Consider the following 27,938-nt stretch of genomic DNA (forward strand, 5'->3'; position numbering starts at 1 on the left):
AGAAGGGGCGAGACCATTTTGAGAGATTGTGCGTCATCCACCAATTTAAATCCTGTTTGCACCTGTGGGTTACTCTAATCATGGCAGAAAGAGGATGCTGAAAAGGATACCATTGGGTGAGCAGTAGCCATTGTAGAAGCCTCATGTGAACCCTGGCCAGGGGAACAATGGTGATGGAGGCTGCCATGGAACCAAACAGCTGTAGAACCGAGTGAGCCATGGATTTTTCCTTTGAAAGGATTGGAATTAGTTTGTTGCTTTATCCTTAGAATTCTGTGCTCTGGAACAGCAGCTCTGCAGTTTTTTGTGTCCAAGATAACCCCTATGAATTCTGTCAGCTGAGATGGGGTGAGATTGGATTTCTGCTAGTTTATGGTTATGCCTAGCCTTTGAGCAGGGAAGAGAGTATGCCAGGGCTTTTTTCCAGGAGATGTCTGGTGGGGGTGGAAATGAGCCAGTCGTCTAGGTAGAGAAACACCTGGAATCCTTGAAGTCACAAGTGAGCTGTGACAACTGCCATGCACTTTGTGAACATTCTGGGGGCTGTAGAGAGTCCGAAGGGCAGTACACTGAACTGGTAGTGACTGGCTCCCGCACGGAAGCGCAGAAATCTTCTTGATGGCCTGTCCACCTTTATGTGGTAGTACGCATCTTGAAGATCTACAGAGCACATCCAATAGTCTTTTGCCAAAAGCGAGAGGATAGACTGTATTGTGACCATCCGGAATTTTTGTACTCTCACAACCTTGCTCAATACACTGAGATCCAAAATTGGTTTCCAATCCCCGGTTTTCTTTGGCACCAAAAATAGTCTCGAGTAGAATCCGGATCCTATCTGGTCTGGAGGGACTATTTGGATGACTCTCTTTCTTAGCAGATTTTCTATCTCTAGTGTTGCTTCATCCCTCTGACTGGGTGGAACGTCGGGAAGATTTTTTGAAGGGATGGGACAAAGATCGAAGGGGAGATGATAACCTCTGGTTATAATCCTTTGTACCCAGGAATCGGTGGTGATGGTTAGCCAGACAGAAGGGTACAAGGAGAAACGTCCCCCAACCACCTCCAGAGGAAAGGAGTTGGGCCGCTCTTCAGGAGCGCTGGTAGGATTGACGAGGGAAAGAATCCCTGGAACCCTGGTTACGCGGACCCCCTCTGCCCCGAAAGGAGCGTCTTCCCTGTGAGTTTCTCCCTCTGCCTCTGGGGGAGAACTCAGCCTGTGTGCCACGGAAAGGACCCTGAGATTTCTTGAACCATATCTTCCCACTCTTTTGGCTTCAGGAGAAAGCACGTTGAGGGGAAAAATAACTGACACCTACGGCAGAAACAGTCTTACCGTCCTGTTCACATCTGGCCAGTGTGCTTTTAACTTTGGGCCCAAACAACGAGGAGGCCTCAATGGGGGCATTAAGAAAAGAAGACTTAAATGGGTTCCACGAAGTTGCACAAGCGCATCCAGGCATGTCGTCTCAAGACTGCAGCTAAACCCACTGCTCTAGCTGCTCCTTCTGATGCAGGAGACATCAGTCGTATAGAGGAGATAGCTATAGATTCAATGGTGGCCAGCTGAGAGGCCATTTTGTTACTGACCTCATCAGACATGGCACCAGCCAAGGTTTCAGACAGCTCAGAAATCAGATCCCTTTGAAGCCTGGTAAATGTGCCATATAATTCAGGGACCTGATAGCAAAGGTCGCTGAAGCAAAGGTGCGCTTCCCTATCCTGTCCAGAGCCCGGGACTCTGTTAGGCGGATGGACAGTCTAGCTTTCTTCTTCTGCCAGATCCTTTTTTGTTGTGGCCGCCACCACCAAAGCATTCACAGGAAGACCTTTGGTTCAATGCGGATTCGAAGCAGGAGGGGACAAGATCTTATCTGGCCTCTGGGAATAGCTTCGACGGTATCAGGAGCCTTCCAAGCACGCTGCACGATGAGCCGGACAAGTTCATCGGCAGGTGGAGTAACCCAGGAGGAAGGGGGCCGGGCACGAAAGGCCTGCAGGGACACAGATTCCTCAGAGATCGGATTACAGGAGTGCCAGTCACCTCTCTGTTTCAGGATTTCGAGAATATCACCAAAGGATACCTCAGAGGGTGACCGAGGGGATCCTTCCCCCCTCATCAAAATCTGTGTCTTCGGTGAGGGACTCCTCTGTGGAGTCCATGTGCTTCCTCTTACACAAACATTTCCGGTGGACCTCCTCAGCGGGAGAAGCTGGAGAAGACAACGGAAAAGGGGAATCCTGAGGGAATATGTCCTGCAGCCCTTGCACCCGGTGTCCGCTAGATTCAACTTGTGAAATCAGTGTACCAGACGAGGGCAGAGATATAGACAGTCTGGTATCGCCAGCAGCAGCGAAAGCTTTCTTCATCAGTTGGAAGGCTGGTCCACCCGAAGAGGAGTGTATGTCTAGGACAGGGGTCGCCCCTCCCCTAAGTGGCTCAGTCTGCTGACCCGGAGTCCCTGGATGGCTGTTCCTTGGTGAGATCCATAAAGGGAACCGCAGAAGGGGGAAGACTGTGCTACATCCATGGACTTCAAAGGCAATGAAGGAGGAGAATAAGAAGGGGTCTTTGGAGATGGGTGATCACCTCCTAAGGAAGGATAGTTCTTGAGGGGTGGGATACCTCTGGCCAAGAGTACCTGGTCCACAAGACCCAACACATCATGTTCGGAAAGGCTTCTAGTGGACCTCACGGAGACTGAAGGAGAAACGGGCCTGTCCACAGAAGAGGCAGACTCGGTGCCCATCTCATCTGATCGCACCGAGAACAATGGTGCCGAGAGAGACTGGACTACTTTCTGCACCGAAGAACTCATCAGTGCTGAGGTCATTGTCTGCACCGACACAGGGATCCGTGCCAAAGTGGTTGTCAGTACCTAAGTTGGAACCGACAAAACTGGAGTCAACAATAAAGGTGTCAGTTCCGAGGAAGATCTCGGAGCCAAAGAGGTCAAGATCTGCGCCGACTGAACGGTTGGTGCCAATACAGTGGTAATGGTCTGAACCGAGGAGCCCTTCGGTGCCGATAATATAGAAGGCTGCAGGAGAAGACTGAGTCAAAATCACTAATGGAGCCAAAGGCCTCGGTGCCGAAGGTCTAGGCACCGAAAGCACTGGAGCTGACAGAGAGCTCCGGAGCCGAAACTTTAGCCTTTTTAGGTTTTGGTTGGCAGGAGTCCCCAGCCAGGGACAAAGGCAAAGACTTAGCCTTAGTAGGAACATCCAAGGTTTTCTTATGGGCTCTAGGAGGGATTGAGAGCTCCGACCCAGAAATAGCCTCTGAAAAGGGAGATTTTAGAAGTCCCTTCAGTATCAGCTTGTTTTTCCTTTCCAACAAGGTTCTATTAGAAAAGTTCTCACAAATAATACATGGTGGGTCAACAGAGAAATGGGAAGCTCCCAAACAATAAACACACAGAGTGTGCATCAGAAGTAGGCAGTTTGTGTCCACAATCAGAACACTGCTTCAACCCCGGACTACCTTTTTTATCTGCTATGACAGCAAATTAATTAATAGAAAAGTACCCGAAGGTATGAGAGAAAAAGGGAAAAAGATTACCAACGATGGTAAAGAGAGAATACCTCACGGTAAAAGTAGTAAAGAAAAAGCAGAAAAATTATGAATGCTAGATGCGATAGGATGAGAATAAAATATGAACTTTTCTGACAGAAAAGTAATCTGTAAAGCTATTAAACAACAATTGACTGTACTTAGCTCAAGAGAAGTAGCGTGACATGACCGAATGGCAACGCAGCAAAAAAATCTGGGTTAACAGGGAGAGGGGGATTGTGGGTAAGAGTTTAGCTCGAGAGTTTGAAGCTGACGCAAGCTTGGAAAATGGCCAGCTCGGTTCCGAGCCCGGAACAGATACCCATGCGTAAGGAATGAACGAGGATTAACAATATCAGAGGTCACGTTTTAGAAGATGAGGTCATCAGGGATAATCTGATGGCAGAACCAGAGATGGGATTTCAAGACGCAACACGACAAAAACAGCAGGAGTAAAGGACAGAGGGTGAAAGGGACAGTGGTGTGGAAATGCCTGTCTGAAGAGTGCAGGAAGAAAAGGAAAGGATGCATGTTGAGTACAGGGATGCAAGCAACAGGTGGAGGCAACGAGGTGGACTCAGGGTGGTTGGTCAGGCAGTAGGAGGCTGGAGAATAGTGTTTTCATGATTGCAAACAATCCCCAAGGGGATTAAGAATCTTAGGAAGGAAAAAGTACAGTTTTGTACCTACCATAAATGTAGATGTCCGAATTGGATAGCATCTGCAGTCATATGTGGTTTGTCCTGTCGCTGTCAGGCCCTACAGTCGGCAGTCCAAAGTCCGGGGTCCGCTTCGGCTGATGTCGCACTTCACCGTCATCTCTGTTGGACTCCATTTTCTTCAGTGTTTCTTGCCCCAGATGCCAGAAGCCCTATAGAAGGCTAAAAATTTTTGGATAGATGCCAATGTTTCCAAAAGATAGAGGTAAACACAAAAATAAGCATGTATGTACATAAATACAAACAAATACAACTAGCTAGCTATTAGAAGGTAAACACCTAGGAGTACCACAGAGGAAGGAGGGTAATCCTGACTGCAGATGCTATCGACATCTACATTTATGGTAGGTACAAAACTGTACTATGTCCTTCATGGATGCATCTGAGAATACCATAGCCAACTAGGGAGGAGGATAAAAGTAGATTATGGTGTGTCAAACCCTGCTCGGGATCTGGAATATAGAGGTAAATTATAATGCTTGGCAAATGTATGCACGGAGGTCCAAGTAGCCTTTGGTAGCCACTCCTCATAAGAAGGCTGTGGTAGTGGCTGTTGCCCTTGTAGAATGAGGTCTTATGTTCTGTGGAATTGGTTTTCCATGGAAGGAGTAACAGAATCGTATGCAATTTCCTATCCATTTGGAGATTGTCTGTGAAATAGCTTTTCCTTCCCTTCCGGCTCGAATAGTTGGTCAGTCTTTCTGCTTTTTTTGTTCTGTCAAGTAGTAGCGTAGAGCTGTCTATACACATCAAAGGTGCAGTATTCTTTCCCCTCTGTTTTGTGGGTTGGGAAAGAAGGTAGGTAGTGGATTGCTTGGTTTAAAGACACTCTGGATACCACCTTAGGCATAAATGTAGGATTAGTCCTCATGGACACTCTATCTTGGTGGAAGATTAGAAAGGGTTGCACTGCCATTAAGGCCTGTAGTTCTGAAACCCTCCTTGCTGAAGTAATTGCCAGTAGGAAAGCAGTTTTCCATGACAGGTGTTGTAGGTCTGCTGTTGCTGCTGGTTCAAAAGGTGATAGTGTCAATTTTCTAGCACAAAGTTCAAGTCCCAAGCTGGCAATGGTGGTTTCCTTGGAGGTTTTACATTCTTGATTCCTCTGAGGAACTGCCTGAGCAAAGGGTGTGAATAAACAGGTGGATCAAAGCTGTATTCTGCTGAAATAGCTGATGCATGAATCTTAATGGAGGAGTAGGACAGGCCTGAATAAAGTAGTTCGGCCAGATACTCCAGAATGTTAGGCATATCTATGTTTGATACATCTTTTCCTCTTTCAGAACTCCAAATGACAAACCTTTTCCATTTCCCAGCATAATTCCTTCTAGTTGAAGGCCTGCGTGCTTCAAGAATAATGTCTTTAACTCTTTGTGAAAGTTCTGTATTAGCAGCTGCTATGTGATGTTCCATGCAGTCAGTTGCAGCAGGTTTGGATGCATGGTGCTGAAGTTGTTCTGAGTTAGCATCAAAGGCATCAGGGTATACATATTGTTCGAGACATGCTCCTCAGCAGTGGGTACCAATGCTGTCTTGGCCAGTTGGAGCTATCAGGATTATCCTTGGGCGTTCCTCCTTGATTTTAGTAGTACTTTGTGTATCAAGGGAAGAGGTGGGAATGCATATGCTGTTAGGCCTTTCCAGCTGAAGGAGAGTGAGTCCACTTTCCATGCTAGTGGGTGGAATGTCCTTGTGCAGAATTTTTTGAGCTGGTGATTGAAAGGTGATGCGAATAGATCTATCTGAGGCATTCCCATTTCTTGAGATGGTCTTGAAGATATCCGGGTGCAGCTGCCATTCGTGGGCATCCGATGTGGTCCTGTAACATATCTGCTAGAGAGTTTTCTTTCCTGGCACAAATATTGCCTGTAACTGGATGTTGTAGAGTGCCAGGGTCCACAGCTCAAAGTCATTCTGCATAGGGGTAAGAATGAGTGCCTCCTGTTTGTTGATGTACCACATGACTGTGGTGTTGTCTGTCCTTATCATCAAGTGGACCTCCTTGAGAAATGGTCTGAACTTTTGGATTGCCAGTTTTACTGCCAGCATTTCTTTTAGGTTGATGTGCAGGTGAAGTTGGTCCTGTGTCCACAATCCTTGTATGCATTTGTCCAGCATATCCTAGGTCTGAAGCATCTGTTGTGATGGTCTGGCTTGCTTGACCCTTGCGGAAGGGCAGGCCTGGGTTTGACTGGCATGCCTGAGCCCACCATAGGAACTCCTGTTTTAAGCATGGTATTAGTGGGATTTCTGTTTCTAGGCTGTGTCTGTGTTGGGACCATAAATTCTTTAGGTACCACTGTAGTTTTCTCATATGTAGTCTGGCAAATGGAACCAAGATTATGCATGATGCCATGAAACCCAAGGCCTGCAGTACCTTTCTTGCTGTTAACTTGTTCAGTTTTGTTAGTGCCAAGAATTTTTTTCTGTAGTTAGGAATGCCATTTGTCTTACTGTGTCCAATTCCGCTCCCAGGAAAGTCCTTGTCTGGGATGGTATCAGTCTTGACTTTTGTAAATTGACTGTGTATCCCAGTGCTTGAAGCAAGTAGATGACCCTTTGTAAATCTGTTGTCAGCTTGCTTTTGTTGTCTCCTTGTATCAGGCAGTCGTCCAGGTATGGATAAATTTGAATTCCCTGTAGTCTGCAATTACTGATGCCAGGCATTTTGTGAATACTCTGGGCGCAGTAGATAAGCCAAAGGGCAATGCTGAGAATTGATAGTGCTCTGATCCTGCAAGAAATCTGAGGTATCTTCTGCAGATTGGTCGAATGGGGACGTGCAGGTATGCCTCCTTGAGATCTAGAGTTACCAGCCAACACTCCTTGCCCAGCATGGGAAGAAGTTGCTGTAGGGTCAGCATTTTGAATTTTGGGACAATGATGTAAGTATTCAGGGTGGACAGGTCTAGAATTGGTCTCCAACTTTTCCTTTCTTGGAACTAGGAATAGTCTGGAGTAGAACCCCTTTCCTTGCTCTGCTGTTGGCACTTTCTCCACAGCTCTCATGTTTGCTAACTCCATTATCTGTTGTAGAGCCTCTGTCTTTTGATTTGGAGGTAGATTTGGCATTCCTCTTTGTCTGGTAAAAGTGTGGAAGTGGAACCGGTAACCTTGATGTATGGTTCGTAAAATCCACTTGTCCTTTGTTATGTGGTGCCAGTTTTTGAAAATAAGGTTAGCTTTCCGCCTAGAGGAGCTGCTATTTGTTCCTGGTAGGCGGGTTTAGGATTAAGTCACTGTGGCTGTGTTGATGTAGTGGCAGGTGTTGAGTCTGTGCCTCTGTTGTTACCTTGCCACTGTCGTCCTCTGTAGGCACCTCCTCTGGATTGGTTTCTGCCTCTGGAGCGTCTATTCTTGCCCCTTGAGGTCTTGTGGAGTCAGGAAAGGACCAATTTTTGGCAGGCCAGTTCCTGCTAAACCTTGGGGTTGAACCTGCAAGAAATCTTTAACTGTCTGGACTGATTTTGCCTTTTCTTCCATTTTCTTCATAACCTGCTGGGCAGGTGTACCAAACAAACTTGTTTTATCCATAGGAGCATCTAGCAATTTAGATTTAACATGATCCGGTAAAGCTTGCTCCTTTAGCCATGCATGCCTTCTAATTACAGTGCCAGTCATGGCTGATCTAAATGAAGCCTCCAGTGCATCATAGCCACATTTTAAAGAATGGTTACTAACTTGCTGTATGTTATTTACCATTTCTAATACATATTTGTTATCAAGACATTCATCAGTGGTTAGCTTTTTAGTTAACTGATCAAGCATAAACTCTTGGTATTGTATCATGTGAAACTGACAGTTTAAAGCTCTAGCTGAGAGAGTGGCTGAAGTGTAAACCTTTTTACCCCATCTGTCTAATGACCTTGCTTCCCTTTCAGAAGGAACAGGGTTTTTAGCTATGGTCGCGGCTACTGCCTTGGGACCCTGGGAAATAGTTGGGGTCTGCAAGAGGGCCTTGTAAAGGTGGTGATGAGTATCTGGCACCCTGTAAAATCTGTCTGGTTTGGCAGGGGCTGGGGGTAAAGAATCTGGAGCGGAGCAGACATCATAGAAAGCATCATCTACCACAGAGAACAGGAGGTATTGCTAAGGGCCCGTGCTGTTGAAGGTGCAAAAGGTCCTAAGTCTTTTCTGGAGTCTGAAAAATCCTGTTGCTGCCATTGGAACTGTTCTCGCATGGCATGCAAGGTTTCCCCAAAGGAGAATTCTTCTGGTGGGAAGCAGCTGGAATGGATTCTTCAGCATCAGAATCTTCAAAATTGGATAAAGGAGCCTCTGGCTGGTCAGTTATGTCTGATTCATCAGCAGAATCATCAGAGGACACTGGCTCAAGGGGCTCTGCCCTAGGTCTCTTCTCTGGGGCTGCGAGGCCCTGTCTGGGTGAGATTGAGATCCTCTAATTAATGAAATTAAATCTTCTGCCAAAGTAAGCATTTGAGAACTGGAAGAGGGCCTGGTTGAGGGGGGTTTAACAGGCACTGTTTTAGGAGTCTTGGCTGCTTTAGCCCTGGCGAAGGCCTTAATGGACATGGCTGCTGGAGGCCTAGCAGCACCACGTGCTGGGGTAGAGACATCCAAGGGAATGGTGTCTGATAAGTCAGTGGTAAGCACCGTAGTGGGTAAAATTTCTGAGGCCGATTCAAGAGTGTTAGCAGGGACCTCAGTTGTAGAGGTAGATTCAGCTGTATTTTGATCAGTTTTCGGTTTCGGCGAAACCGAGACACTAACCATGGTTTCGGCGAAACCACGGACTGTCGGTCTTTTCTTGCGTTTTTGGCAGAATGTGGTCGGAGGATCCGGCGGCATAATGTACGCAAAATCAGAACCGAAAAACTGTTCTGCAAACTCCGACCGGCGTCTAAGCGTTGTCGGTTGAAAAAGCACAGGACGAACAGGCTGCTCGTCGTGGGCTGGGCCTAAGCAAGGCAGGCAGTAAGGTGGAAATCTTTATGAGGTATTTGTTTCCCACAGGTTAAACAATTATTAACTTTTTCTGACATCGGCTGAGGCAAGAAAGAGTCCCCAGCTTTAGAAGTCTTGAAGTAATCTCTGGATCCGACCGGCACACGGCAGCTTCTGCTTGGGCGCGCGCAGCGGCAAGAAAGACTGAAGAAAATGGCGTCGGCTGATGCCTTTATACCCGAAGTCCAACAGAGATGACGTCGGGTGAAGTGCGACATCAGCCGAAGCCGGACCCGGACTTTGGAATCCGGCCGACTGTAGGGCTGCCTGACGACAGGACAACCCAGTTGTTATGACTGCAGATGCATCCATGAAGGACATCTGTCTCAGGACAAACTCATTAAGGAATGACAGGAGTTGTCAGTCAGGGCAGTATGTGTGGGTGCATGCTGTGCAGCATGTAGGCACCAAAACTTGTCAGTGGAGACGAGCTATGGTGGTAGCAAGCTGGACCAGCAGGGTGGCAAAGATGCCAGGATAGGGGGCTAGAGTTAGCAGTTTCAGAAAATACAGTTGTGTACACCTACCATGAATGTAGATGTTCGAGTGTATTCACTGTTGCAGTCATCACATTTGGGTTATTAATGCCAGGGTAGCCCTCGGCCGGCCAAAATAACAGATGCTTAGTATTTCTGCATCAGTTGCTGTCGCTTCAGGACTGACGTCAGGTCATCAGTAGTACAAAGTAAGGCAGCCGAAGCCATTACATCAGTTTTTCTTGCCCTAACCTGTTAGGAGTCCCCAAGTAGGAGCCAGGTTCTGGTGGAAGAACCCCACCAGTACAAAGTAAATACCAATATGTCCCTTTGTAAGGAAAGAGAAGGAGGAGGATGGAGGGTGGGAAACCATGACTGCAACAGTGAATACACTGTAACATCTACATTTATGGTAAGTGTACACAACTGTACTATGTTCTTCGTGTTTCAGTGTTGCAGTCATCACATTTGGGTTGATTCCCAAAGCTGAGGAAATGGGTGGAGAAAGTCAAAGAAACTAGGGGCTGGCTAGGATGCCCTGCAGGACTGCAGAGGCAAACCTGCCCTGGATTTGGAGAAGAGAGGAAGGTAACAATGTTTGGTAAAAGTGTGAACAGATGTCCAGATGGCAGCCTCCAGGATGTCCCTGGTGGGGACTTCTCTGAGGAAAGCTGCAGAGATGGAGGCTGCTCTGGTGGAATGAGTCCTGACTCCCCTGGGGGGAAGCTTTCCATGCTGGTTGTAGCAGAAATGAATGCAGTGTGCTATCCATTTGGAAATGGTTTGTTTGGAGATGGCTTTGCCTTCTGCCCTTGTAGCAAAGCTAACCAGCATTTGATCAGATTTTAAGCATTTAGTCCTGTCTAGATAGAATCTGAGCTGCCTGTGCACATCTACAAAGTGCAGAATCCATTTACCTTTATTTGAAGGATTAGGAAAAAAGGTGGGCAAATGAATGGATTGGTTGAAAGCCACACTGGACACCACCTGGGGCATGAAGGATGGGTTAGTTCTGAGGGATACCCTGTCAGCATGGAAGATGATGAAGGGTTCTACAGCCATGAGCGCTTGCAGCTCGGAGACTATTCTGACTGAAGTGATGGCCAGAAGGAATGCGGTCTTCCAGGAGAGAAATTTTAGCTCTGCAGAAGAAGCTGGTTAGAAAGGGGGAAGGATGAGCTTTTCCAATACAAAGTTAAGGTCCCAAGCAGGGGTTGGTGCCCTTCTGGGTGGCCTCAAGTTGCTAACCCCTCTTAGAAACTGTTTGATCAAAGGGTGTGGGAAAAGGGGTTGCTCAGTGGGAAAAATGAGAAGAAACAGCAGAGGAATGAATTTTTATAGAGGAGAAAAAGAGGCCACTGTGTAGTAGGTCAGCTAAATAATCCGGGATGAAAGGAAGGGAGGGCTGCACCATATTGGCTCCCTTAGCCTGGATCCAGGTGCAGATCCTTTTCCATTTGTCAGCATACGACTTCCTAGTGCTAGAGCATCTGGCCTCACGGATAAAATCTAGAACCTGTTTACTAAGGTTGACAAATTGATCCAGGGTTAGGGAATAAGCCAAGCTGCCAAACTGAGTGTCTGAAATTTGGGCTGCATGAATTCCCCTTCCCTCTGGGTCAGGAGGTTTGGAATTTGAGGAAGAGGTCAAGGTGGCAGTGCAGACAAGCTGCGCAGCAAGGGGTACCAGTGCTGGCAAGGCCAGTCTGGAGCTATAAGAATTGTCCTTGGTTTTTCCTCCTTTATTTTGAGTAGTACTCTGGGGATGAGAAGGTAGTGGAGGAAAGGCACAGACCAATAGACTGACCCAGGGGAAGGACAGGTCATCCACTTTCCAAGCCCTGCAGTGATGCTCCCTGGTGCAGAATTTGCTGAGCTGATGGTTGGTGTGGGAGGCAAAGAGGTCAACCTTTGGAGTACCCCATTTCTGAGTTATTAGGGTGAAGGTTCTTCTGTTGAGCTGCCACTCTTGTGGGTCCAGAAGATTTCTGCTTAATTGGTCCGTCAGTGAGTTGAGAGAGCCTGGTAGGAATTGTGCTAACAGGTGCAGCTGCATGGCAGAGGATGTGTGCCAAAGAGTCATGGCCAGCCTGCATAGAGGGTAGGAGTGAATCCCTCCCTGCTTGTTGATATACCATATTACAGTTGTGTTTGTCTGTTTTGATCAGGAGAGACTCGAGGGTGAGAAGGGGTTTGAAAGCTATCAAGGTGTGCTGGACAGCCATCATCGCTTTTTGGCTGATGAGCAGAGGGATTTGCCGAGGACTTCATTGGACCTGTATGCACCTGCTGTCCAGGTGTGCACCCCAAGCATAGTCTGATGAGTCTCTGGTGAGGTTCTGGGCGGCGGGAGATGGTGAGAAAGGCAGTCCCTTGTTGTGGGAGCATGCTGTTGCCCACCAAAGAAAATCTTTCCTGAGGCAAGGAATTATAGGTATAAGAGCTTCCAGATCTTGAGAGTGTTGACACCAAAGGCTTTTCAGGTACCACTGAAGTTTCTTCATATGCAGTATGGAATATGGAATGAGTAGTATGCAAGATGCCATGAACCCAGAGCTTGCAGGATCTTCCTTGCAGATATCTGGGGCCTTGTGGCTAGTTGAGAGAAGTAGGCTGTCAGGAAAACTTTTTTTCTGGTGTAAGGAAGGCCATCTGAGATGCTGTGTCCAGCCTTGCTCCCAGGAAGATAATCCTTTGGGTGGGCATCTGTTTGGATTTCTTTTCAGTGATTGTGTACCTTAGAGAGGTTAGTAGGGTCTTTACAAAGGCCAGGTGCTCGAGCAGCTTTTCCTGGCTGTCTGCCCGAATAAGGCAGTCATCTAAGTATGGGTAAATCTGGATAATTCTTTGTCTGCAAAAGGCAATGGCCAGAGCCAGAAATTTTGTGAAAACTCTGGGAGCAGTAGATAAGCCAAAGGGAAGTGCAAAGAACTGAAAGTGTTGAGATCCTGCCCTGAAACGGAAACAGGGAAATGATTTGCTTTTGAGCCTCTGCCCACCGGTTTGGAGGTAGATCTGGGAACCCTTTTGGGTTTGGAAGGGTATGGAAGGAAAATTTGTATCCCTGAGACACTATGTTCAGAACCCAATGGTTGTTGGTAACGGTGGCCCAGGTGCTTGCATGAAAGGAGAGTTTTCCTCCTAGGGGCAAGTAAGGGTAGGCAGAGGGAGGGAGGGAGTGGGGGTGGTGAATCATTGTGAGTTCTTACCATAAGGTATGGCTTAGAACTCCCTGGTTTTGAAGTGGAGGTAGTCCACTGTTTAGATCTGGGCATACCCTATGGCTGCTGCCTAGGGGGTCTGGTTCCCCGGGGCCTAGGCTGGACTGGCTTGTTGGGAGCAGGAAAGGACCAGTGTTTGGTGGGACAATGCCTGCTGGACCTGTAAAAAAATCCTTAACTGTTTGCATAGATTTTGCTTTTTCTTCCATCTTTTTTAAGACCTCTTCTGCCTTAGTGCCAAATACGTTGTCTTTGTGCATCCAACAATTTAGCTTTGACATGGTCTGGCAAGGGCTGTTCCTTAAGCCATGCATGCCTTCTAATGACAGACCTGGTGACTGCTGCCCTGCAAGACGCTTCTAGGTCATCAAAACCACAGTGCAAGGTGCGTTTAGTTACTTGACTTGCAGAATGCATTAACTCTTGTAACTCTTTAGATTCTGCACAAGCAGGAAAGGAAGACACTTTGTTTGAGGAGTTCCAGGGTATGTTGCTGAAATTTTAGCATATGGAACTGACAATTTAGTGTCCTGATAGCAAGAGTAGCTGAGGTGTATACTTTTTTACCCCATCTGTCTAGTGCTTGGGAATCCCTATCTGAGGGGGTGGAATTCTTGGAAGAGGTTGCTTTAATCCCTTTAGGCCACTGAGAAATTACCTCAGGGTCAGCAGTAGGATTTTTAAAAAGAAATTTGTGTGAGTCAGGGACTCTATAGTACCCGTCTGCTTTTCTGGACGCAGGAGGGAGGGTGTCAGGAGTCAAGCTGGATTCCATGAAAACATTCTCCACAACATCCAGGACTGGGGGGATTGCCAAGGGTCTGTACTGTGGAAGATCTAGGAATTCCCCGAGTCTCTTTTTAGACTGAGGGTAGTCTTGACTTTCCATTGGAAATGCTCCCTTAAGGTATGCAGGGTTTCCCCAAAGGAAAAATCCTCTAGGAGAGAAACTGAACAAATGGAATCCTCATAAGTAGAGATGGGTTGTATGTCTTCATATTCAGATGCATCAGTGTCATCAGACTCTTCAGACAAAACTACAGGGGACAGATCTCTTTTCCTTTTGGAGGGGGTAGCTTGGCTTCCCCTGATTAGAATAAGGTTTTCTGCCATTTTAAGCATTGGAGACTGAGGCAAGGAAGCAGGTGCCCGAGACTAGGTTGTCGGTTTCTTGGGTGTGGCTCATACCCTGGGCCAAAGAAACTCTGTTGTTTTCTAAAGAACGGTAGTCATGAAAGAAGACGTCAGTTTGTGTCGAGAATTGGTAGTGCGAAGGACTTCTTCAGAAGCTGGTGCCTGCTCAGTAGCTCCAGACCCATCCAAGGTAGAGAAGACCGCCAGATCTTTAGTCGAAGAAGAGTTTTGTGGCATACCGGACTCCGAAAGGGTCTCGGTTGCAGACTGCGAATCCACAAAAGCAGTCATCAGGGGCTGCGAAAGCACCTCACTGAGGACTGAACTGACGACTAGCTTAACGGAAGCGTCCTTGAAAGGTTTGGACCTGTGCGGTCTGTCTCTGTCTTTATCTTTATGTTTTTTTGGAAGATCTGCTATTGGATGGCTTACCAAGGCCATATCGGAATTAGAGGACTGTAAGCAAAAATATCTGGCTACAATAAGGTTCATAGGTTGGTACTAGGCTATCGGCCCTAAGGCCTATGCAAGCCTAGCCATAACAATTCCCTGGAAAATTTTTCCCACAATATTTACTTCTCTGGGCCCCTGTCTAGCAGGGCGACTGACATGATCCCCGGGGTGAATTTCCTATCTCCCATCCAATCATCAAGGTTCCTTTTGAAAAGGGCCAATGAGGTGCTATGCTTGACATGTATGGGCAGTATATTCCAGAGTATGGGAAGTCTCTGGGTCAGGAACCTATCCCTCCAGCATGTTTTGTTCATTGTGATAAGGTTTAGATCCCTGGAGTGTGTGGCTCTGAGGGATTGGGATTTCTTTAAGTGGGGCATGTCCAACAGCTCATGGTTTGACATGGCCTTGTATGTTAAGCAGAGATCGCCTCTGAGTAGACGATATGCCACAGAGTATAGCTGGAGTTTTTTTAGACGGTCAGCATATGGCATCTGCTTTAGGCCGGTGATTCTTTTAGTGAGGTATTTCTGCGGCCTTTCCAGCTGTTGCAGATATCTTGTGAGGTACATACCAAATGGGGCATTATACTCTATAATGGATCTAATGAGGATGAGTACAGTGGGACAATGACCTCCTTTTTTCTGGATGAAAAGCCCTTAGTGATGAGGTGTGCCACGTAGAAGGATTTCCTGACTGTTGTGGCGATGTGGTTATCGAAAGTGAGACCACTGTCCACTTGTGTCCCTAAGTCTCTCATCACACTTTCAATGTTTAGTGTCCTGCCACCTATGTGGTAGTTCATGGGTACATGTTCTTTTCCAAAGGGGGTGACTATACATTTCTTGGTATTAAGCTTGAGCCCATGGCTCTGGCACCAGGCATCTGTTTCTGTAAGGCCCTTTTGTAGAATATCCACATCATTTGGGGATTCAATAATGGCTCCCAGTTTGCAGTCATCTGCAAACTTTGTTAGCCAGAGTCCCTTAGTGTTGAGCTATACTTCAGAGAAGTAGATGCCAAACAAGAGTGGTCCCAGGACTAAACTCTGAGGTACTCCACTTGTCACTTGTCTGGAGCTGGATTTGGAGTCGGCTACTTTTACAGTCTGGGTTCTGTCAGTAAGCCAGTTGGCAACTCATCAAGTGACGTAGGGATTTATGCCCAGCTTAGTAAGTTTATCTATGATTTCAGAGTGGGAGATGGTGTCGAAGGCCTTGGCGAGGTCCAGATAGGCTGTGTGGACCTCCTTACCCTCGTCCACAGCTCTGGAGACTGACTCGAAAAAGTCAATCAGATTCAAAAGACAAGTTCGGCCCTTCACAAACCCAAACTGGGTGGGGTCCAGTGTCTGGAGGTTGCCAATGTCTTTGTTTATAAGTTCCATGATAATGCATTCCATGCCCTTGCAGATCAGGCTTGTCAGACTGATGGGACGGTAGTTCCCGGGATCCAAGGTGGATCCTCCATTGTGGATCGGGATAACTGTAGCTGTGCGCCACTCAGTGGGCACGAAGCTTGAGGTGAGGCTATGATTAAACATAATACTTAGGTGGGGTGCCAGTTCATTTTGTAGTTCATGTAGTACACAGCCTGGGATATCATCTGGTCCCATGGATGCTGTATTCTTAGCTTTGGAGAGTGCTGTTTCTACATGTGTGGCTGTGATTATCGGAATTTGGCAATCTTTTGGTATTGAAATGGGCCTTTTAGGGAGTGAGAGGGGAGTGAAGATGGTACTAAATCGATCTGCCAGGATATTGGCAATATCCTTGGGATCAGTATATTTAATGCCATTCTGTTGTAGTTCAGAGCAGATCTGAGCATTGCCATTTAGATTCTTGACATAACTATAGAATGCCTTGTGGTTGCCTTTGGAATCTTTGACAATTTTATTTTTGTAACTAGCTTTTGAGGATTTTTTTTTTTTCCATAATAAATTTTTATTGAAATATATTTTCCAAAAACATTACAAAAATACAATAAACATCACACACATAATACACTATAACTACTACAAACCATTTATACAATATCTACATGAAATGCTTCCTATATTTAATATATTCCTAAAATCAGTATCATGCTAATATAATATTGAAGACCTTTTCCCATATTTTCGGGTTATTAATATTTTTGTTAGTTTGTTTCAGAAGTAATTTATGTGCTAGTATATGCTTTATAGCCACAAGCTTAAAATTATTCCATGATGTCTTATGTGGTTCTAGCCAATTTGTGGCTATATAGAGTTTCATCAGCAAAAAAATATTCATACAAATAATAGTTTGCGATCTGGAAAGCTCTCTTGGAGGAATGTGTAGAATCATAAATTCCCATGACAGTGTAGAACTTTGATAACCCATCTTTTGCAGTTGTACTTTAAGAGAGTTCCAAAGTTTATATACGCATTTACAACTCCAGAACATATGAAGAAGATCCGCTGTTTGATCTGCACAGTATGGACAAATTGGAGAATTCCTAGGGTTAAATTTATGTAATCTAAGATGTGTGTAATAGCTTTTGAGGATTTTATGAGGGAATCTCAGCTTCTTACTGAGGCTGGTGAGGGAGTTTTTTTGCATCCTGGGATTTTCCTCTTTTCTGCAACAGTTTCTTCCTTCTGTTGTATAGTTTGTTTATAGCAGGGGACCACCAGATTGGCTTCCTTTTTTTGGAGAAGTGCATCTTGGTTCTATTTGGGATGGCATGATTCATGCACGAGTGGATGTGCTCGTACAGTGCCTTAGTGTAGGATTCTGCACAGATCCCATCTGCGTGGGTGTTGTGAAGTTTGCCACTTCTGACTTCAGTAGCATGAAGTTGGCTTTGGAGAAGTTTTTTATAGAGGTTTCCTTACTGGAGGGTGGGGGTGGGATGTGGATGTCAAGGGTGATTTGCTTATGATCAGACCTGACCAATGAGGGGGTGACCACTGGTGTGGAGCATCTATCTCCCATGTTGGTAATGACCAGGTCTAGGATACTGGAGCCCCTGGTGGGACAATGGATTAGTTGATCCAGGGCGTTTGAATTTATGAATTCCAAGAACAGTTGGTAAAAGGAGTTGGTACCAGAGTAGTTTTCCCAATTAATGGCAGGGTAGTTGAAATCACCTAGTATTAGGGTGTTTGGTTGTATCTTAATATTTTCCAGTATGTTTAGGAAGGTGTAGTGAGAATCTTGGGGTATGGTGGGGGATCTGTAGCAAGCTACAATTTGGATTGCAGTCTTACCTAGTGTTAGTTGCACCTGGAGAATTTCAAATGCATTGTGTTGGGCAACTAGCCTGGAGGTGTGAATATCCTTGGTGAATATGGACACTGCTCCACCTTTAGTGTTTCGGTCTTGGTTTTGTGGCCGAAAAGTGTGGTAAGAATTGTAGGCTGGTACTGCAGGGCCCGACGACGAACAGTTCTGGCGTTGAACAAACCACAGAAGCGACAATGGGGGATATCGTGGTCTGGGCCTGAACAAGTGATGAAGTGAGAAAGTAAGTCTCAGTGTGGTATTTGCTTTCCACAGGCAAGACAATTATTAACTGTTTCTGACATCGGTTAGTGCAAGAAAAAAGGATCCCAACAGGGTACTTAGCTTTAGAAGACTTCAACTTCGATTTGGTAGATGAAACTCGGGTAGCAGCCGACTGGCACTCATGCGAACTGCTTCTGCTTCGGGCTCCATGGCAAGAAAGACTGATGTAATGGCGTCAGCTGCCTTACTTTACACTACTGATGACCTTACGTCAATCCTGAAGCGACATGAACTGACACAGAAATACTAAGCCTCTGGTATTCGGGCCGGCCGAGGGCTACCCTGGCAGGGATAACCCAAATGTGATGACTGCAACAGTGAAACAGAAGAACATCCATTGCTTCTGCTGGCATCCAGTAGACAGAGGAAAGAATTAGAGTATAATAACTGGGTGTGGCACACAGACAGAGTAAAGGGACTGGGAGAGTGGGGAAGATCTGACCAAAAAACAGCACTGTTCAATGAAGGGGCTCCATTTTAGTCCAGCAGAGACAGTGGCAGTGTGACACAGGGCATGGGTGGATAGTACAACTATGCAGTGAAAGATGTCTGTGATGAAAGATAGAAAAAACTACAAGACTGGAGGGTGGACACTGATGGTATCACAGACACACAGGCCAATAACAACAGGTGCTGGGACATGGAGGTGCCCGTGTACAGTGTTTTCAGGAATGACAAAGAAGGGAAAGATAACGAAATAGTATCTACTTACATCAAGGGGGACATCAAATGTAAAATCTGAGAGGAGGAGGAGATCACTTCATGGGTGGGGAGGGGAGTGAAGATCTAGGCAGGGTCTGAACGTAAGCATCTTTGCCATAAAGGCAGAGGAAGGGAGGTAATGTTAGTGGTTAACTACAGTGTGCCATTCTTCGATTATGGGAGTAGGATGAGAAACTAGGGGGGACCACTAGAGGACTACAGTGGGTCCTAATCAAAGTGGTGGGGGCAAGATTGTCCACTGAAGGTGCTGTTAAGACAACAGGAATCATAACATTGTAATGCTTCATGGTAGAGGAGGACAAAAATACATGGACAAACAATGTTGGGGAATTTTAGAGGAGTGGAATATGATAAGCTGGCAAGACAAGTCAATCATAAAACAGAGGACTGGAGACAGAGGGAGTAAAGCAAGTTATGGGAAAGGATTAGACATACAACACTCAGTGCTATGGACAAGGGCTTAAGATAAAGGCACACAGAGAACACTATGCTGCTGTAAGGAAAGGTGAGAGTAGCAATTAGGGCAACAGATAGGCCCTACACAAGCTAAAATGAAGGAGCATCTGGAGGTAGCGGAGGCACAATATAAGGAGGCAGAAACATCATCAGCCTAGGTGGTGAAGGAAGCAAAGGCATATGCTGAAATGGAGTTGGCAGAAATGGTTGAGATGAAGGACCAAAGGATTCTTTACTTGAGTATCAGAAAGAAGCAAGGGAATGACAAACCTGGACAGCATTAGAAAGGAAAGGGGGCAGGGGACATCATGGAAGGTTGCGATAAAGCAAATATACTGAATGAATACTCTACAAAAGAAGGGTGCTGTGCTGGAAAAAAGTGGGTTGTGTGGAGAAAGCTTTGAACAGACTCCAGGACATAAAGGAAGAAAAAGGGGGAGATGGGATTGACTGAACTGAAGAAGGGTAAAGCACGGAGACAGTATGGGATGAATCCTGACACAGTGCTAGCAGATTCCTTGCTGGAGGTCTTCACCTGATCAGTGACAACTGCAGAACTTCTTGAAGACTACCAGACATCAAGTGTTGTGCCCTTGGAAAAATCTGGGGAAATTAAATCCTGTTAACCATACAGCAATATCACAGAAAGTCCTGGACAGACATCTGAGAGAAAGGTTGGTGCTTTCCCAAAGGGCAACACTCTTCACTGACAGCAGCCAATGTAGGTTCATAGTCAAAAGGAGCCGTCAGTCAAACCTGATCCAGATTTTTCACTAGGTTATAGCAGAAACTGAGAGAGGCCCATTGGTAGAGATTATCTACCTGGAATTCACCAAAGCCTCTGTCTCAGTTCCATACAGGTTGCTGTTAGGAAACAGCAGGGGTTAAAGGCAGGGTGTAGACCAAGTAAATTGACTACTACATGACTAAAGACCAGGACACATCATCATCATCTTCTTTTGGCTGTTCCTGGTAGGGGTCGCCACAGCGGATCATCTGTTTCCATTTCTTCCTGTCCTCTGCATCTTGCTCTGTCAAACCAACCACCTGCATGTCCCGTCTCACCACATCCATAAACCTTATCTTAGGCCTTCCTCTTTTCCTGTTACCTGGTAGCTTCATCCTTAGCATCTTCTTCCCCAATATATCCCTCCTCAGCACATGTCCAAACCAACATAATCTTGCCTCTCTGGCTTTGTCTCCAAACCTTCCAACCTGGGCTGACCCTCTAAAATACTTATTCCTAATCCTGCCCACCCTCGTCACACCCAGTGCAAATCTTAACATCTTTAACATGGCCACATCCAGCTCAAACTCCTGCCTTTTTGTCAATGTCACTGTCTCCAACCCATATAACATAGCTGGTCTCACTACCCTCTTGTAGACCTCCCCTTTCACTCTTACTGGTACTCGTCTGTCACAAATTACTTCTGACACTCTTCTCCACCCACTCCATCCTGCCTGTACTCTCTTCTTCACCTCTCTTCCACACTCACCATTCCTATTTAAACTCATCCACCTTCGCCACCTCTCTTCCACATTCACCATTCCTATTTAAACTCATCCACCTTCGCCACCTCTACTTCTTGCATCCTCACACCATTCCTCTACCCTCCCTCTCATTCACACACACATATATTCCGTCTTAGTCCTGCTGACCTATATTCTGTCTTAGTCCTGCTGACCTTCATTCCTTTTCTCTCTAGAGCATATCTCCATCTCTCCAGGGTCTCCTCCACCTGTTCCCTACTCTCACTACAGATCACAATGTCATCTGCAAACATCATAGTCCAAGGGGACTCCTGTCTGATCTCGTCTATCAACCTGTCCATCACCATTGCAAATAAGAAAGGGCTCACAGCTGATCCTTGATGTAACCCTACCTCCACCTTAAACGCATCCGTCACTCCCACCGCAGACCTCACCGCTGTCACTCTACCCTCGTACATATCCTGTACCACTCTTACATACTTCTCTGACACTCCTGACTTCCTCATACAATACCACAACTCCTCTCTAGTCACCCTGTCAGATGCTTTTTCTAAGTCTACAAAAACACAATGCAACTCCTTCTGACCTTCTCTGTACTTCTCCATCAACACTCTCAGAGCAAACATCACATCTGTAGTGCTCTTTCCCAGCATGAAACCATACTGCTGATCAGTAATCATCACGTCCCTGCTTAACCTAGCTTCCACTACTCTTTCCCATAACTTCATGCTATGACTGATCAATTTAACCCCTCTGTATTTACTACAGCTCTGCACATCACCCTTATTCTTAAAAATCGGTACCAAAATACTTTTTCTCCATTCCTCAGGCATCCTCTCACTTTCCAAGATTTCTTTAAATAATCTGGCTAAAAACTCCACTGCCATTTCAACTAAACACCTCCATGCTTCCACAGGTATGTCATCTGGACTAACAGCCTTTCCACTCTTCATCCTCTTCATAGCTATCCTTACTTCCTCCTTGCTAATCCACTGCACTTCATGATTCACTATCCGTACATCATCCAACCATCTCTCCCTCTCATTCTCTTCATTCATCAACCCCTCAAAGTAATCTTTCCATCTCCTCAACACACTCTCCTCACTTGTGAGTATGTTTCCCTCATTATCCTTTATCACATTTACCTGCTGCACATCTTTCCTAGCTAGGTCCCTCTGTCTAGCCAATCGGTACTGGTCCTTTTCTCTCTCCTTAGTGTCCAACCTTTCATACAACTCTTCATATGCCTTATCCTTAGCCTTCGCAACCTCTCTCTTTGCCATGCACCTCATCTCCTTATACTCCTGTCTGCTAGTTCAGATACAAACATCACCACTAAGAAGGAATGTGACTAGTGGAATGCTAGGAATTGCTCCTATAGCCAACCTCTTCTGTTTGATCATGCCAGACCTATCTAAAGGAAGACAGAACAAGATTGCACTCTTCGCTGATGTTACAAAACATAGGTGCAATAGTGATGAAAAAGGCAAAGGAGTCAAATTACCTGGCCAAGCTGATCAAATAGGTAGTAAGATCGCAGCTGAGGTTTAGTACAGATAAAAACAAAGCACTTCACTTAGGCCACAACAACCTTTGAAGTAAAGTCGTCCCAACAGAAGGAAAGGGAACCAATGACACACAAATCAGGAAAATGATCTGGGGGAATGGATTACAGCTGGAATGGACCACAAGGAGAAGGCAGAGAACAGCAGGAGGAGCAAAAAAGAATACTGGGGGTGTATCTTCAAGAAAGTGGACTCCAAAAGCAAAGGTAATACCTTTAGTGCTAACGGATCAAGGTCAGGTGAAATCATGAATGCTACACACAGTTCTGGTGATCATATCAAGCTTTTGAAGGCATCCAAAGGAAAGGCACCAGAAATGCACATGGAATGAAGGGGAAAGGGTATTACTGAAGAAAATAGTCAGAGCTTCTTTATTTCAAACCACAAAAAGAATGTGGGGGGGGGGGTAGAATCTATAAATCCATGAAGGCATTTAAGAAGGCAAGGGATAAGTGGTGAAGGATTAAGGGGAGAGATATGGATGGAAAGCATCTGACTGCTAAGTACACTTGGACAGAGTACACATGTTTACTATCTTTTTCTGATATCAGACAAATATAATGTAATACAACATGCAGGACTATTTTGATAACCATGCCACACACTCAATACTTTAGAATGGAGAAAGTATGGCATTCTTGCTGCAGTATGCTAAAGTTAGTGTGGAATACCAATACTACATCTTCTCATTTCTCTAGTTAGGAGAAATAGCTGATTGCAGGCAGCATGGTAAACTACTCTACCAACAAATTAACCATAAAGAACCAGAGCATCTTAGGTCTTTTAGGTAGCATGTGGAACAATAACAACTGACTAGATAAAAATGTTCATATATGTCATGTACAAATGCATGCCTACAAAAAAATCTGTGCAAACATTCCAAGTCAAAGTGGTACATACCCAGCAAACAACTCTACCATTAAAACAGGGAAGTCGAGCATTGTCATCAGAAATCTCTTCCTTCACCACTCTGAAAAAACAAAACAAGAAACAGAAGTCAAGTCAATTAAGGTTATCAGGGTTTCTACAAGTCTTTAACAAGTTGTCCCTTGGTATCTAAAAGTTTAAAACACACTGATGGAACAATGAGCAATGTTTCAGGAGTCAACACCAAGAATTTGTATGTTGTGAACACAAGACTGTTGGCATACAAGCATCACAAAGAAACATATGACAGCTGGATAAAGACTAGTTGGGCCCACCTAGTTTGCCAACTTCATTACCCTTGGGAGAAGCCAACCAACAGCTTCTCTTTTCTTTTATCATTTTTCTTTTACCATATCTTCCTCCAATAAATGTTGCTGTTTTTCATGTTATCTCTTCAGGATGGTAACTCAAATCAATCACCACCTCTTGCTTTTGAATAATACTTTAACAGGTCTCCCATTCGTTGTCCAGATTTTAACTTTAGCTTATATCCTCTTGTTCTCATCTACTTCTCCATCTGAAATATGACACCCACTTGGACTCTAAGGTTTTTTACAAGGTGCTTAGCAGTGTCACCATTCCCTCTTTTTAATTTCATGTTGTTTTTCCATATATCTCTAGCTGAACAATTATACCTAACTAGATTCTAAGTATACCCATAAGGTGCTACATTTCAGAATTCCTTCTTCAAGATGAGGTATGCCAAGTTATTTAATCTTTTGTTTAATGCTGCCAGTGTAGACTTATGTACCCCTTTTACTGCCCTTTGAGCTGACCATCTGGTCTACATCTTCAAAGGATCATATACTTTACAAAGCAACTGAGCCAGTCTCATCTTTCTAGTACCCACCCTTAGGCCTTAGCTTCCTTTACAAGGACAGACTGCCCTGTCATACCAGGGATGAATTTATGAATACCCATCCAGATGTCCCTCTCCTTTCTGAAAGCAGATAATGTGTTACATACTGCTTAAATGTGGAGCAAAAATTTGCTCCAGTGAAAGTGCTGTTGTGCAGGATCTTACCATAACAGTAGATGTCCTACTTCTCACTGCTGCAGTATTCTTTACAAATCAGATATCCTGCTCAGGAGAAACAAATGCCTGGCCAGCATACCAAAGCCTTAGCTCCTTCCAGGCACCATACGTCAGATGTTAAGTCTTCCATCTAAAGCGTAGGGTGCATAAGTGAAGTAAGAGCTCAGGACTGAATTGCTCCATTGGAAAAAAAAAAGAGAAACCCAAGAGGAGAAGCAATATCACATGCATTCAGGAAGAGAAGAAAAGAAAGAAGGACCCCTTGGCCAGGGGAAAAGCCACAGAGAAAAAAAACGGGAGGGAGAGAAGGGCAGAATACTGCAACAGTGAGAAGTAGGACATCTGCTGTTATGGCAGGATCTTGTACAACTGTACTATGTTCTCCTTTTTTCTGCTGCAGTATTCTTTACAAAAGGGAGAGTACAAAAGCTACTGAAAAGGATGGGAAGAGGAAGCCACAGAGAAACCCTCCAACAATTCATGGAGGATGGCCCTGACAAACCCAGCCCTGGCCCTAAAATCACATCCAACTTATAATACATATTCAGCAAAGATGTGCACAGAAGTCCAAGGATACTGGCTTCCAGAAGGGATCAAGTATCAGGACCTTTGAAACAAGTACCAGAAGATGCCACACCCCTGGTAGAATGAACAAGAACAGAAGACGAAAGTTGCTTACCATGAAAATAGGAAAAGGCTCTAGAAATCCAGGAGGACAGAGTTTGCTTGGAAACAGCCAAACCCAATTTCCTGGAATGAATATAAACAAAAGTTGCTTGCATTTCCTTATACCCTTAGTCTTACCTAGGTAATATCTGTGCACTCTATGTAGATACAAAGTATGTCAAATCCTTTCACTATCATTCTGTGTAGGAGGGAATATGAATAGTTTGATTTACAGACTAACAACCTTGGGAATAAAAGAGGGAATGGTACACAAAGAAGCTCTGTCCCTGTGGGGGGAAAAAGGGGGGACTGCAACTAGTGCCTTAAGTTCTGAAACCCTCTTGGCAGAAGAAAGGGCTACTAACAACACAGTATTCTAATTGCAATGTTATAAAAAAAGAGACTGCTGGCTCAAAACAAAGCAAAGTAAAATTTTCATGAACAAAATTAAGGTCCCAAGAAGGAGGAATAGGTTTGCTTGAAGGCCTAATGTGAAGGACACCTTTCAAAAACTTCTTACCTTCAAACCTAGAAGCAAGTGAAGGAGACCAAGGCAGATTAGCAGAAATGGCCAACACATGAGCTTTAAAAGAGGAGTAGGTCAAGCCAGAATTGAGCAATTCACAAAGAATACCCACAGAAAGAGTGTCCGGGTCACTAGTGCGACATCGAAGAGAAAATCTCTTCTATTTAGCTACATAGGATTTTCTAGTACTGGGTTATCTGGCCTCAGGCAAAACTTAAAGCATATCCTCTGAGAATTGGTGTCTAAAAGGAATGGTAAACGGTGATGGTTGCCCCTGGCAAGATGAAATAGAAAGGGGAACCAGTGCTGTTTGGGCCAAAAGGGTGTCAGCAGCAAGATTTTAGGCCTGTTCCACATGATTTTGTGCAGGACTTTTGGCAACACAGGAAGAGGGAGGTATGCATACAGAAACATTCTCTTCCAAGAAAAAGGCATGGTGTCTACTTTCCAAGACAAAGGACTTGGTATTCTGGAACAGAACTTGGGGATTTATCTTCTCAAAGGGAACTACTTTAAGAGCACCCTGCAGATGCACAACAGCCAGCAAAACCTCCTTGTGAACCATCCATTCATGTGGATCTGCTCTGGGCCTGCTCAGATCTTTTTCCATGAAATGGTGCTCGAGGGAATGTAAAATGCCTGCAGAGTTAAATGATGGCTGACTGCAAATTCCCAAGCCTAAAGAGCTAGTCTGCAAAGGAAATATGATTTTATGTATCTTGCTTGTTTATGTACCACATACCTGTAGTGCTAAAGTGAAAATTCTCAGAGGACCTGGAACTCTGGGGATGCAAAGCATGAACAGCCAGACTAAGAGCTCTCATTGCTTTTATGTTGGTATGTTCCATTTGTTGCTTGAAAGACCAAACTCCATGGATCCTGACGTTTTTGAAGAGGCTCCCCATCACTGATCAGAAGCATCTAATTACAGGTCCTGAGTGTGAAGAGGGACTTGAAATGGTAGGTCTGGATTCAGAAGAAACTGCTGAATCCACCAGAAGAACTTGAGTTTGAGGCAAGGCAAGATAGAGATGAGAAGACCCAGGGGATGGCAATGTTGGAGCAAAACAGCTTTTTAATATACCACTGAAACTCACTCATGTGGAGCCTGGTGAAAGGAATCATAGGAATAGTGGGGTGCAGTGAACCCTAGAGGTCAAAGAAACTCTCTTACAAGCAGCTCTTTCAGAGGAAGAAGAGACTGAACGTAGGCAATCAAGAAAGGGACCTTGGGAAGAGGATGAAGCGAAGCAATTATTGGCAAGGTTTGAATCCTGCAACCCAGAAAAATTTGGTCTTGAGAAGGGGTAAGAATAGACTTTCTGCAGGAGTAAGCCAAGGACTCCTCTCCCAAATCCAAGTCTGGCTCCTCCTCAAAGGATTCAGTCTCGAGGCTGCTTAAAAGGCATAGAGAACCAGGAAAGAGAGGAAGGCATAGAGAACCAGGAAAGAGAGGAAGGCACTGAAGACCCCTGAGGGGGCTTCTAAACCCTAAGAGCTTTGAAAAGACCTGGGATGAAATTAGATTTTTTTTTCTTTAGTGCCAGCCAAGTGTCAGGGCAGACGATTCAGAAACCATGCAACCCTTACCCAGAAGCTTCACCTGTTGGATTTCTAAACAGGCAGAAAGGGAAGACAGGCTGCTGCATAAGGTCTTTGGTACAAAAGCTTGACAAATCTCAAAAAAAAAAAAAAAAAAAAAAAGAGTATGGTTGCGGGGAGTACCAAGACAAAAAAGGCACTTCTCTTGTACCTTTATTGGGAATCTGCCTCCCACACGCACATTTTCCCTTCCTGGATGACATAAAAAAGGTAATACCACCCAAAGAAAAAAGGAAAGCACCCCAATGGGGCACTTATCTAATACGCCTTCCGAATTTATTCAGTAATGTAGTACGGTACTGTGTCAGATGTTTTACTACAATCTATGCAGACAACAGCAGCTCTTTTCTAATTTTGTATGCTGTTCACTCAATCAAGATGCTCCTTTACTGGACTTCTGGGCATCTGTTCTCTACAAAGCATGCAGGCCTCTAATAAGAGATGAGTCTGGATAAATAAAAATGTTCAATTTGATTAGTATAGGGAGCTCATTTTGAATTAAACTACATAAGTGCAGGCAGAGATTTGGAGGTTGTCAAATCTCACCTCATTTAATTTCTGCAAGGAATGTGTGTGCCTTTTGGTGACTGCCTCATAAATAAGGAACCTTGACTTTAGGAGTGTTGGTCAGCCACAGGCTTAAATAGCCGTGAATCAAGGAGAATGAAGCAGTACAGCAATGGAGATCACAGTGTTTAAAAAATAACTGTTTACTCCTGCAGTAATGAACTGAAAGGAAGCAACAGCTTCCCTGCAGACATCTAAAGAGGCACAATACTGGGTCTTAAAACCAACCATTACAGAGTCTGTCAGCTGTACTGCTCTTCTGAAAGAGACACTAATAGGGGTTAATGGTCATCTGAAGGAACAAAAAATACAGCTGGGCTTTATCCTTATA

General features: G+C 45.1%; 1 protein-coding gene across 2 annotated transcripts in view; it reads right to left on the bottom strand.

Annotated features, from left to right (window-relative positions):
* Window positions 1-27,938, bottom strand: part of DVL3 (dishevelled segment polarity protein 3) — a 1,476,692-nt gene that overhangs the window by 970,792 nt on the left and 477,962 nt on the right. For both annotated transcript variants that reach the window (XM_044070196.1, XM_044070195.1), the window contains exon 2: window positions 23,184-23,253. In XM_044070196.1, coding sequence (XP_043926131.1) covers window positions 23,184-23,253 — 70 coding nt within the window. The remainder of the gene's footprint in view (window positions 1-23,183; window positions 23,254-27,938) is intronic.

The sequence above is a fragment of the Protopterus annectens genome, chromosome 4.part1 (assembly GCF_019279795.1).
Source record: "Protopterus annectens isolate FY-2018-M chromosome 4.part1, PAN1.0, whole genome shotgun sequence".
Taxonomy (NCBI): Eukaryota; Metazoa; Chordata; order Ceratodontiformes; family Protopteridae; genus Protopterus; species Protopterus annectens.